A 12,240-nucleotide genomic window follows, 5' to 3' on the forward strand; every position below is an offset into this window, starting at 1 on the left:
TAGTGGCCAGGGCGCACGTTGCGGGGACGAGGGTTTGGTCTTCTTCGCAATGCGACAAACTATTTGCATTTTTCCCTCCACCACCTCATTCCCGGTACCAACTAATTCCAGATTCCCATGCAGCCCGGAGCAGATAGTCTCTTCTGCGATCCGCCACGCGGCACGACCGGAGAGATTTCTGTAACCAGCGATAGACGATCGTTTTCTGTTTCGTGAATTGTGGTTGAAGGTGTGTAGTCGGCCATCCATAGTTCCATCCATAGGTGGTCCGCCACATCTCGGCCGGGATCGGGGTTCTCCGCAACAATGTACTTGAACACACCCGGATACATCGGCGCGCGGCGTGCGCTCTGTTCTAGGGAGGTCGTTTCGACAGAGAGGCGCGGTGGCAATGCAAACCCTTCGCCAGGATGATGGCGAGTGCCCGGACATCGTCGCCAATCCGGATTTCAGTGTTGAAGAATGGTGGGCGGGGCTGAGGTAAGCGACAGGAGCGGTTCCCCAATCCATCAATAGTCCCTTAGACACGGCCTGTCCGTTTGGATGTGGTACGGTCAGTCCATGACTGTACGAAAAGATCTCCACAGGGGTATCCCACGAGCACAGGGGTGGCGGTTGGTGTGGTAGGTGTATTGGAGAGGAATGAATGAATGGATCGTATGAATTTCTCAATGCAGCAACAAGCCAATCCAATTCGGAGACTAGCCTACGAAGGGGCGATCTCCATCCATAGCGCAAAACCCACCAGATCGGACCACATGCCCCAAATTCCTGACTATCTCTCCGAACAGGGGTTCCTTGCCTTGTCCTTCGTTCGTCCTGACAAATCGCCGGGACGTGTGGAGGTAACTAGTGAGTCTCCACCAGATCAGTAGGTGGTGGCGGTGTGTACTTTGGTTTTTAATTGTCATTCTTCCAGACTGGGTCTTCCAAATCATCGAGACATCCCGCGGGTTCGACAAGAGCGGGATGTTTAAGGTTTGCGATTTGAGATTGGAGATTGGGGTGCCACGATCGACGCCCGCCCCCTGTGCCGGATCGCGCTTGGATCGTCCGATCCCGCGCAACAGGGATACAGCAACCCCCGCGCGTGTATTGTACATTCGAACACCTGACTGAAGATCATGATCAAGGGAAGGTAATGTGCGGACCGCGGCTTTCAACCCCGAATTCAGCAGCTGATGCCGAGATGAAGGGTCTTGGGAATTACCCTTGGTTCCATACCTTGAGGGCAACCATGTCTGCGTAGTCTACCGCAAAACACGGGATCCGATTGAATCTACCGGGGGTTTGGAGCGTTTGCCACGCGGTGGCTTGAGGCGGAAATCGAATCTGTGCCGTCATTGCTTGCCGTGATTGCCCCATGAAATTTTTCTGTATACAGGAGTCTCTGCGCGTAGCGATCTTAAGGAATCTGGGTGAACCAGACAGCGGAGCCGCGCGGGTCGGCCAAGCTACGGCCGATACGGGTTGTCAACCACGCGGCGGTGGCGAAACAACAGCACATCTACAAATCGACGTCAGAACGAAACAACAACTACACGCCACCCGCAATTGGTTTCCAAACAGGAAGAAATTTTTTTGTCACGGACCATTCGTTGATGCTAGATGAGACAGATCGTACACACATCAGAAGAGAAGACACATACTAAAACACACATTGACGAGGGCAAGACAGGGTAATGCAGGGTATAGCCAACAACAGTCATTGCAGCAAAGAAAGAAACAAAACAAGAGCAAAGGCGCCCATTTCCACGATCAGACAATTGGCTAGAAATCAAAATCCTGAATTTCATCATCAACCCAAAGGGGGGAATCTATACTGAAGCCATTTTTCTCCCAGAGTGCAAACGGGTATTAATAATAGGAGAGAGGGATAGCGAGACAGGGAATCAAAAGGGGGATGAGGTGAGAAGAACATCCTCCGAGACAGAAGAGGAAGGTCGGAAATAGATCCAAAATGCCCACCGACAAAAAAATAAAATAAAATAAACGCCTCCGAAACCTTTTCTAATCCCCGCCGGTTCAAGAACGCCACATAACAAGAATGGTGAAGGGAAGGCAAACTTCAATGGCTGGTGGGCGAGGCCGAGTCGAGGACAGACTTGGGCTTCAGATTCGAACCCAGGGTGGCAGCCTTGTTAGCGCCCATCTTGCGAGTCAGCTTGGCATAGTGCAGGCCGCACGCGTTACACAGCGTTCGGGCTCCATCCGGTCCCCGACGCCATTCAGGCGTTTCGGCTCGGTTACAGCTGTGGCAACGACCAGGAGGGGCCGCCTTCTGCAGGACCAAGGTTAGCCAAACCTGGCTCATCAAGTAGTGGAGATGAAGAAGGGAGCTTCCTTCTTGGGAGGGGGACTTACTCCACGCCGTTTCTTTGGATCGGCACCAGCAAACCCGCCGGCACCTTTGAAGTCTTCTTGGTACATCGCCATGTGTTCATCGGCGTCCACTCCACCAGGCTTGAATGCCTTGCGCTGGGCCATCTGCTCCGCCAGCGCCTGTTCCTGGTTCACTACCGCCGTTCGTATCCGGATCAGGGCATCTTGGTTCCGACGCTGCATATGGAGCATGTCCTCCACTTCGGTGAGTGTGGGCAGAGACCCAAGGACCGGTCCCGATCGCTGGGTCTGGTGTGCCCTTGCTGCGTAATGCCGGGAGAAATCCAAAGTTCGGTTGCTCAGCTCGGCAATCTGTTCCCAAAATTAGATCAATCTCACACTTAAAACCCAAAAATCTCGAGCCATACCTCATTTAGAGACGTCTCCACATCGTAGATGTCTAGATGCCGTTTCACACTGTCGCCTTGCGGTTGGCCGGGAATCGACCGGCCCACAAATCCGCCCTTGGCTTCCTCCAACCGTGCTGAGTCTGCAGCGGGCTTCCATGGGGCGCCCATGTAAGAACGACCGTCGTAATGAGCTGGCGGATACGAAGAGGCGTTGGGTGGCGGTTGAGACTGGAAGGAGTAGTTTGTCGGAGGGAAATGGCCATAGCCGTTGGGAGAGGCCACGCTGCCCGCGGAAGTCGGCGCGCTGTAGTCGTAGCCGGACGAGTTCTGCGACCCGGAGACAGAGGTTATACCCGTCTTGGCGCTTTGTGTGGGAGATTTGCCCGAGCTGAGCGAGTGTAGCGACGCATTCCGCGAGTCTTGGGTGTGAATCGAGCCTCCCTGTAGTTGGGGTTGATGGGGAAACGCCGGTGGGTTCGAGAAAGGGTTCGGTGGCCCCGAGGGACCTTCTGTGCTTGACCGTCCGATCAAATGTGACGGCGGTGGTGCGGTGTGTCCGGGTTGTGATGGTGGCGCCGACGTGGGTGCCGGATATGGCAGCGGGTTGTCGTTTCCCAGGGCCTCGTGGATGGATGGCAGCGACTGCCGCGGAGCCTGTTTGTCCTTATCCTCCTCAAGCGCGCGGCGCGACTCCGGGGATGAGATATATCCTGGTTGTGAGGGAGCGCTGGTGGCCGGCGCGCACGAGTATGGCTGGCCGGTGTACATGTTGTTGGGGCTCATCAGCGAGGTAGGCGATCCGGTGCTGGTCACGATCGAGGAGTGGTTGGGTGCGTACCCCGAACCGTCTTTGCCGAGGAAACCGATCGCGGGCAAAGGGTCTCTGTGTCCAGACAGTCCCAGTCAGCATTGGAGTTCTGACCAAGGCGAGGGAGGGGGAGGGTGGGAAAACAAACCTGTGCCTTGTCGCGGCTTCCAAAGACCCCATCACGTTCAGTTGCGCTGACCCGTTCTTAAGGCGGCATTCACGATGAGAGAGAAACAGAGAGTGTGTGTGTGTGTGTGTGAAGGCGAAGAGTCCGATCGTTGTGGCGTCGGGAGAGATCGATGGGATGAGATCGATTTTAAGGAACCGATCGAGAGGGATGGTGGCAAGAAGAAATAGTAGATTGAAGCAGGACCCGGCCGGATCAGAAGAAAAAGTTCCCAGGCGCCTCGGGCAACGCCTCTCGTGCGACCGATTTTCTGGAGGGCAGGAAAACTGTTCCACCAGTTCGTGACGGCCGATGCCGATGGGGGGTGGCGGTGGGAAAGATCGGGATGGACACGAAGGGTGAAGAGAGATGGACCCGAGATGGCGAGTTAAGTCCGATGCGAAAGTCTGACGGGCGCGTTCCTTGGAACGGTATAGATCGGGACCACGGCAAATAATGGCAAAACAAATCGATCGGAGTGTCAAAAAGGGCCGAGCGGAGGGGACAATGGAAGAGGGAGAGAAGCGATCGATCGCGTGTGATGGGGAGAAAGAGAGAAGGGGGGGAAATATTATTAGTTAGGGGAATGTCAATCCGAGTATGGCACGAGGAAAGACGAGGGATAATATAATAGTTGGTTAAATGGACGAGAACTTTATTATTTTACAGATGGCGCGGGTGGATCGAGATGGAGGATCGGTATTCCGTCCTGACGGTGTTTTACCGTACGAACGGATCTACAGGTATTATTCAGTCGGGAATTATGATTTCGGTCCTCGCGGAGAGCCTGGCACTCGAGGGGTGCCTGGCGGGCTGCCAGAGAACAATCGAACCCCCCGGGGCACTGTCCTGGCTCTGCCAAAACTGACAGCCGTGGCGCCCCATGACGCCCATCGCCCAGACTGACATCATGGCGGACCGAGGTGCCCTGAACCTCGATCGATCTCGGGCGTGTGTACTCGGGGCGAGGTGAATGAGACGGTGTGTCACGCTCGAGGCAGAGGTTGCACAGCCTGCGACCGGTCAACGTTCCATGGTTGCTACGATCGTGGAGACCATGTCAGAACACAACAAGCGTTAAGCTTCGATCGATCGATACTCACTTACTTCCTCTATTGTCCTCCGTTCCTATTGCCTCCTATCTCTTTTCCTTCCTCTTTTCCTTCCTCTCCTCCTCCTACTCCTACTCCTCCTACTAATTCCTTCCAGTCCCATCGCCCTAGTTTCGCCAGCCTCAGCCCGTTCCTCTCAACACCGTCCAAGCGCCCACGCACGGCAGAGCGTCTCCATCACACGGTCACGCTTGTGGCGCGCACAGACGCAGACCCATCGCTGGTTCAACGGTCGGAGATCAGAAAAGACAGACCAGCGAGATCTTCGGCATTTCCCCAACGCCAGGATTATTGGCTCCTCAAATTCCACACTGCGGATGGGAATAATCGATCTGCATCCCCCTCAACCCCATCGCTCGACGATTCAGCCACTCCTGTAATGCGCGTCCTCGAGATTTTCTTAGCGTATGCACGGTAGGTCACTTTCCGGTCGGTGGAGTGCAGTCTCGATGACAATCGTCAATGGCATTCCCCCCCCCCCCCTTCCTCTCCCGCCGCGGGCGTTTCGATCTGGACTATCCGAATCGCAACTAGGAGTGATGGGTCATACAAGATCGGGGGGGAAGAGAAGGGGAGGGAGCACCATCCCTGCTCGTCTTCCCTCCGAATGGTTGCCTCCTGACGGAGCAGGCAACCAGCACTGCAGGATCATGCGGTGCAAATCGACAGACGAAAACGAAAACACTTGGCATTGGGAGTGCTCTCATGAAGATCCTCGACTGATTCGTCTGCTCAGAAGGAAGAGGGGATCGACGGCAGTGGACTGAGACCGTTAGAGCCGTTTTTTGGTCTCCGCCACCGCTGATGATGGGTGACTCGAGCCTGCCCATTATTGTCTGTCCCGGGGGGTGGGCCCGGAGCTGGAATCGCTAAGCAAGATGATCAGATAATCCTAACCGCAAAGGAAAGGAGCGACATAAGCTTGTCCGAACATGGCAAGAGATTAAGATCCGATCCCAATCTTAGTGCGCGGATCGCTTTTTTGGCGGCTGGAGTCAGTTCTTGATGACCGATCAGAAAGGGGCGCCGATAACTAGTGAGATTCGGAGGGAATGAAACAAAGTACCGTTCCTCTGGGACAGCCGCGCAGGAACACTATACCACTGCAATCCCGATCAATAGTACCCCCGACAATGGTTGGATCCCCACTGTCCGTTATTATTCGAGTAAAACCTCCGACGATAGACGCCTCCCCCCACGCCACCCCGATGGGTGAGGGCATTCCAAACGTTTCAGGCAGGGCACTCGTGTCATTCGCCCGGCCCGGGGGGGAAGCAGGGAGGGAGGGACAGGACATGGGAGTGCATAGTGGTGGGGGGGGGTCCACCGGCTAATCTCTCCGATCTTTAGACTCGAAGGAGTAAGTTGACAGCTGGAGCTTACTACTAGACAGGGGGAAGTGGAAAGAAGGAAGGACGGAAAACTATCTTCACATCGACTCTGACAGGCCGGGAACCAGGGAAATCCTGCATTTCGACCAAAGGAGGAATACTCCTGAGTCAGGTTGCGCCCCAGTCGGAATCATGCCCTAACGGCGCAAATCTCGATTCCCGTGTCGGCCAGGGTACGGTAACAGTACTATACCACGATGGGCCGAACTCCTCATCGTAAAATAATCTCAGTGTCAGATCTGCCTGATCCTTTCTTGTTTTTTTTTTTTTTTTCATTTCTTTCTTGGCTACGCACTAGTTAGCTCGGGCGGAGGGGAACTATTGGCAACGGTTCGGCTTAGCCACACTGCCAGCATAACACGTGAAGCCGCGCCTTACTCGGCTCCACCGGTGGCAAGGATGATGATGATGATGCTGATTGATGTACATTGTATGTACAGTAGTGCAACTGTGATGCTAACCGCATTTTCTGCACCTTCACCCTAAAGCTGAACCTTGACCTCCCCGAACCACGGCGAGCGGGCAAAGGGGGATAGACGGCCTGATCAAGCACTAGAGGCAATCCTCCCCGACAGCCTGGGACAAGAAGATTGCATAGACACTACGATAATTCCTTTGAGAGGGGCAAACCGGTGCAGATACCGTGGCACGTCGGCCGTTCGCTGACCCACTGGGAGGAACAGTTAGGGCCTTGATCGGCGGGGGAGGAGAAAACGGTAAATCACGAAGGATGGACACCCTGGTACGGTACAGAGGCTAACATCGAATTGACTGTGCATTAGAGCATATCGACGGCACGGAACCGTCAATCTCCCAGTACCCAGTGCAGATGCCAACTACGGACTGTCTTGGGCCATGGACCCGGGAAAAAGAAAAGGAGCTCTATCGACCCAGACCCACCACCGCTGGAGCAACGGCAGATTGCGAGGGCTAGGCCACAGGGTTGGAGTTTGTTCTAGAGCTCTCTGCGCCAGAATCTGGCTCGACCCGAGAGAAAGAAAAGCTCTGTTTGTTGACCGTCGACCTTGAGAGAGGGGAAACAGCATCCTTCCGGGCCGTCTGAAACAGCAATCGGAGCGAAAAGGAAATCAAAGTAAATCCGAATAGGGACACAGCTACTGATTCGTGCTGAAGCTTAATATGAACATCCCATCAAACAAACAACTCTCGCCTCTGGCTACCTACTACTCAACGCAGTAACTCGTGCCGCCTATCTTCTGAACGGGCAACTCTGTCGGAGATTGCGCCCCAAAAGCCGACCCCGCGAGAAATAAGAAGTGATTCCAGTTACGATCCGCTGGTTGGGTGGATACGCTGTGTGGAGCTTTTTGTCGGCTTCTCGTTCGACGAAGCTCCTCTTGTCCCACTGATTTCCAAGTTTCCAGGCATATCAACGACCGTATCCGGGACATACTAGCTACATTCGAGTATGGATATACAGTCAGTCAGTAGTTCGTGGAGAAAACTACAGGAGACCATCCTCGGTACCGACCTGGTCTATGCTTTTTCTCTGTCCTTTTCCCTCTTTTTCTGAGAAAAGCCAAGAGATGACGACGCCGACAATCAACTGGTATCCCCGTGTACTTTGAACATCACATTGGAATCGAGGTTGGTGATACTCCTGTGACCTGTCTCTTCGGCTAGACATGAGGATTCAGGGCATACCGAGGACTCAAAGGAGAAGCAGACGCAGTCAATCAATAAGCGGGGCCGTTTCCCGCACGAGCCGGAAGTAGGGCTGTGCCGAAGTCACAAAAGAAAGGGAGAGTCGACCAGAGCGCCCCTCTTGCGTGAAATGGAAAGCGCCCGGACGCTCGGGCTGGCCCCTCCAGGTGTCTCAGGGATGGGAAAACAAAGGACGGCGGGACGAGCGCGATTCAGGATCAAGCGAGAGCGAAAGAGAGGGCAATACGCAGTTTAACGGTAAGTAGTATGCTCTAGGCCTTCTCGTTGTTCTCGGTCAGTGGCCCTTGGTCTTCGCATTGACGTCTCGCATCGTATGATGAGTCTCATTAAACCTCAGGCGCCCCAAGCCCAGTCAGCGCGATCGATCGAGGCTGTGCGGAGAAAAAGACAAGCCCTCCGATCTGGCACCTTCGCTAGCATGGATTGCATGCACTACACTCCAGCTAGGGCAATGGCCGGGTTTAACTAATGCATCGGAACTGCTATCCGCTGCGATTAGGACTACAGAGGCCCCGGCTCGCGCGGCGAGTCTTGCCCAAGCAGAGCCGATAGCGTCAGGGTCAAGATTGAAAGCCGGTTTTCTGCTTGTTCTGTGGCCCTTACCTGCCTGGTGGTTTATACGGGGGACTAGTAGAGGCGGAATGGTCGGTTTGCCAGAATATGCTCTCGACAGGTTAAGCCCGCAGAACAAAGCAAGTGGCTCGTCTTGTGGCCCAGTAGATAGTCATACGGCCATTATTCTTGCTGCATGAACAGAAGGGAAAAGAGGACGCAGATTGATGAAAAGGAGAAGCGAACCGTCTAGGGCTGGGGATGCATATGTCAGGATATGCTTTGGTGGTCTGCACGCTGCAGCTGCACGCATGGCCCGGTTGGGAGTTTGACAGCTGCTCGTGCTCGAGTCTAGAACCCATTGTGTTGCATGGTACTTTTGTTCCCTGGGTTTCCGGGCATGACAGCTGCCGTGTACCCAGTGGTCTAGCCTCAGCAAATTTTCTGGAGTGGAGAGATCCAGTCTCTAAAATTGGCATAAACAAGACTCTGGTACGATATCCACCGTGCGATCCCAGCCAGGGGGGGTGGAGCAGCAGCAGGGGCCTATCCACCACCCACGGCGTCAGACTGTTTTCTGTCAACTAGGAACCGGTTCGGAGGTCAGCAGCGAATAATAACGAGCCAATCACGGGCGAGGAGGATGCTCCAAGGGGAAGGAGACTGGGACGAGCTAGCGAAAATGCGACCGATCCATGTTGTGATCGGCGGCAGAACAACAGCCGAAGGATCGGCAATCTCCAATCAAAGCAACCACAACGGCTGTCAGACTGGCTGTCAGGCTTGGGGGGATCCACTAGGGTCCCCGTCATTGGACTCCATCGGATCCCCGAGAACATTAATAATCATGGACCAAAGATGTAGACCGCCAAGGGGAGGAGTAGTGGTAATATGAGGAGAAGTGATTGAGGAGAATCGAATGCAATACTGTACTATGGATGTATGAACATGTGCGGCCGAGGCAGACTCAGGGGTGGCAAGTTTCGGGAAGAGTAGAGTTTGTGCGGGATGTAGCCTTGGGAGGATCAGGGGGGCATGTTGATTGAGCATGCAGCTTGCCAGATGCAGCCAATATGACAGGCAGCTGTCGGTTGACCTAGTGTTCGGCCAGCCGCCAGTTGTCTTTGTCTGGCTGACTGGTGTGCGACACGATTTGTCATATGCTGCATCCTTTGATTGGCTCGATGTGCCAAAATATATATATGTGCAATCTGTAGATTTCACCCTTGCAATGAGACTCTATTCACATAGTCTTCACTCCGCTAGTATGAATCCAGACTATACTGAGCCCTTACCAAACAGGACTTGTTTTTGGGTCGTTCAGGGTCGTGTTTGCCGTAGTGAGGGTTCATTCTCGTGAAGGTGTGAAGGAATGACGCAATGTATACCCGTCACGTGTGCGGAGACCCTTCTCGCCCACGTCTCCCCAAACACCTCGAGGAAAGACCACCATGGCCATCTCACTCTCTGAAATCCCGACCGTCTCTTTGCTCTATCAGACAAAGAGACTGGTCCCAACCACTACATCCATTACACCCCAGCAGACCCTCAACGGCATCGTCTCGCTCATCCGCCACGACATCACCAAGCTCCAGGTGGACTGCATCGTCAATGCCGCCAACTCCTCTCTGTTCGGCGGAGGCGGTGTGGATGGTGCCATCCACCGTGCCGCTGGTCCAAGCCTGGTCAAGGAATGTGCCACTCTGAAAGGATGCGATACCGGCGATGCCAAGATCACGGATGCCTACGAACTCCCCTGCAAACGCGTCATCCACACCGTTGGGCCCATCTACCATCGTGAGAAAAGGGTCGATGCCTCGCGTCCCGAGACTCTGCTACGCAGTTGCTACCGTCGCAGTCTCGAGGTGGCGGTCGAGAATGACATGAAGAGTATCGCCTTTGCAGCCATCAGCACGGGCGTATATGGATACCCAAGCGACAAGGCCGCGCAGGCAGCTGTCGCGGAGGTGCGCCGGTTCCTCGAGAAGCCAGGCAACATGGGCAAGCTGGAACGCGTGGTGTTCTGCAGCTTCGAGCGCAAGGATGAGGATGCCTACGAGGAAGCGATCCCGTAAGGCGCACCGTGTCGATGCTTTCCCTGTCGCACCTGCTAATCCGTATAGTGAGATCTTCCCCCCAACTACCAAAGACCTCTCCCCTTCTGAACCCAGTGAGTCCGCACCTTCGCCCTCACCCTCGGATCTCGCCGCCCGGCTCCCAGACGCGCCGACCGCGGACCCCGCTTCTTTCGGCCAGCCAGATGCTAAGAAGCAGAGGATTGATGTAGGTGCCACCAAGCTTGACGAGGACTGGGAGGAGGTCCAGCGGTCGGAGGGCGAACCGGCGGAGATGCTGGACGACGAGCCGGTGGAGATCGACAAGGCGCCTTCTGCGGGCGATGTGCAGAGCGTCCAGTCTAGCGGAATCCTCGACGGGAGTGAGACCGAGAATCGCCTGGGAAAGGACTGGTGATTTTATGGCATATCATGTAGCTACGAATACCTTTTGTTTCCTTCACACATAATGAATGCCATGGTTGTTTCTTTGTGATTGATAGAAGCAATGCAAACAGTGCAAACACTGATATCGGGGTTAATGATCGAGTCGCTTTGGAACTTCGACTGCACACCTCGAGACATACCTACAACCACAATGCCAGCAACAGTCCCAACACCATAGCCTCCAATCGCGGCCTGACACCCAGGCCCTATCCACCACGATGAGCAACCCACCACAACACACCCCAACGGGCCCCAAAATCCTCCGCCCAGACATCGCCAAAGCACTCTCCCGAAATCAAAAACCCAGCTCCGCCAGCACCATCCCCGAACAACCCCCAACAACATCCCCCTACCACGCCTCCGACCCCGTCGGCCCAACCCTCTCCCGCCGAACATGGCTCTCCACATTCACATCAAAATTCACCGCAAACCTCCGCACCCGCTACGCGGCCCTCCCACATCCCATCCGCCGATCGATGCGCGTAGCCCGCGTGCTCGCGCCACTCCTCCCCATCTCGCTCTGGGTCTCTGAACACGTCTATCAGGTGATGTGGGTGCGTGGGCCGTCGATGACGCCGTATCTGAATGAGAATTATGAGGAGATGAATACGGCGAGCGACATGGTGCTCGTGAATATGTGGCCGTGGGAGAAGATTTGGCCTGGGCAGACGTCGAGGAGGCTTGAGAGGGGGATGGTAGTCACGTTTCGGTATTTCCCCCTTCTCGTTTGCCATGGGGTAACCCCTCGGTGGTGCGTGTATTGATACTAATGGGGCCATTCGTTGCTAGATCCCCCGCAAACCAGCATCACATCGCCATCAAACGCATAATCGGCCTTCCCGGTGACCGCATCACAACGCGGGAACCATGTCCCAAACTCTCCCAGATCGTTCCCTTCAACCATGTCTGGCTAGAAGGCGACGCCGTCGATCCACGCAAATCATTGGATAGTAATACCTACGGCCCTGTGAGCGTCAGTCTAATCACCGGCCGCGTGATGGCTGTCCTGGGACCGTCGAATAGGCGACGGTGGTTAGATTGGGAGGGGTGGGAGGATGGAAGGGTTGATGGTGCGGAGCCGGATGATGTTTTTGGGAAGAATTATCGGGAAGAGGTTAGGGGGAGGGTTGGAAAGGGGGCTGTGAAGATTGAGAGGCCGCCACTGGGATGATTTTTCCTTCGGATTGTACATATACATAGACTTGGAGGAATAGATATCACCGTGTATTATTATCTGTTTATTTTGAATGCATCCAAAAGAGAAGGAAAAAAAAAAGCCAAGAGCAAAACGC

The 12,240-nt window shown here is 54.7% G+C and overlaps 3 protein-coding genes across 3 annotated transcripts; 2 read left to right on the forward strand and 1 right to left on the reverse strand.

Moving 5' to 3' along the window:
- Nucleotides 1-2,313: 2,313 nt before the first annotated feature.
- On the reverse strand, nucleotides 2,314-3,720 carry PFLUO_LOCUS2140 (uncharacterized protein; the record flags this gene model as incomplete). The annotated part of the gene is made up of 3 exons (XM_073779250.1): nucleotides 2,314-2,694; nucleotides 2,751-3,615; nucleotides 3,689-3,720. The coding sequence occupies 3 exons, from the start codon at nucleotides 3,718-3,720 to the stop codon at nucleotides 2,314-2,316; spliced, it is 1,278 nt and encodes a 425-aa protein (XP_073636223.1).
- A 6,178-nt stretch (nucleotides 3,721-9,898) lies between these two features.
- Nucleotides 9,899-10,919, forward strand: PFLUO_LOCUS2141 (uncharacterized protein; the record flags this gene model as incomplete). The annotated part of the gene is made up of 2 exons (XM_073779251.1): nucleotides 9,899-10,518; nucleotides 10,571-10,919. 2 exons carry the CDS (start codon nucleotides 9,899-9,901, stop codon nucleotides 10,917-10,919), a joined length of 969 nt encoding a protein of 322 aa, XP_073636224.1.
- A 247-nt stretch (nucleotides 10,920-11,166) lies between these two features.
- On the forward strand, nucleotides 11,167-12,119 carry PFLUO_LOCUS2142 (uncharacterized protein; the record flags this gene model as incomplete). Its single annotated transcript, XM_073779252.1, has 2 exons — nucleotides 11,167-11,657; nucleotides 11,738-12,119. The coding sequence occupies 2 exons, from the start codon at nucleotides 11,167-11,169 to the stop codon at nucleotides 12,117-12,119; spliced, it is 873 nt and encodes a 290-aa protein (XP_073636225.1).
- Between the last annotated feature and the right edge of the window lie 121 nt (nucleotides 12,120-12,240).

Source organism: Penicillium psychrofluorescens (assembly GCF_964197705.1).
Source record: "Penicillium psychrofluorescens genome assembly, chromosome: 1".
NCBI classification, from domain to species: Eukaryota; Fungi; Ascomycota; class Eurotiomycetes; order Eurotiales; family Aspergillaceae; genus Penicillium; species Penicillium psychrofluorescens.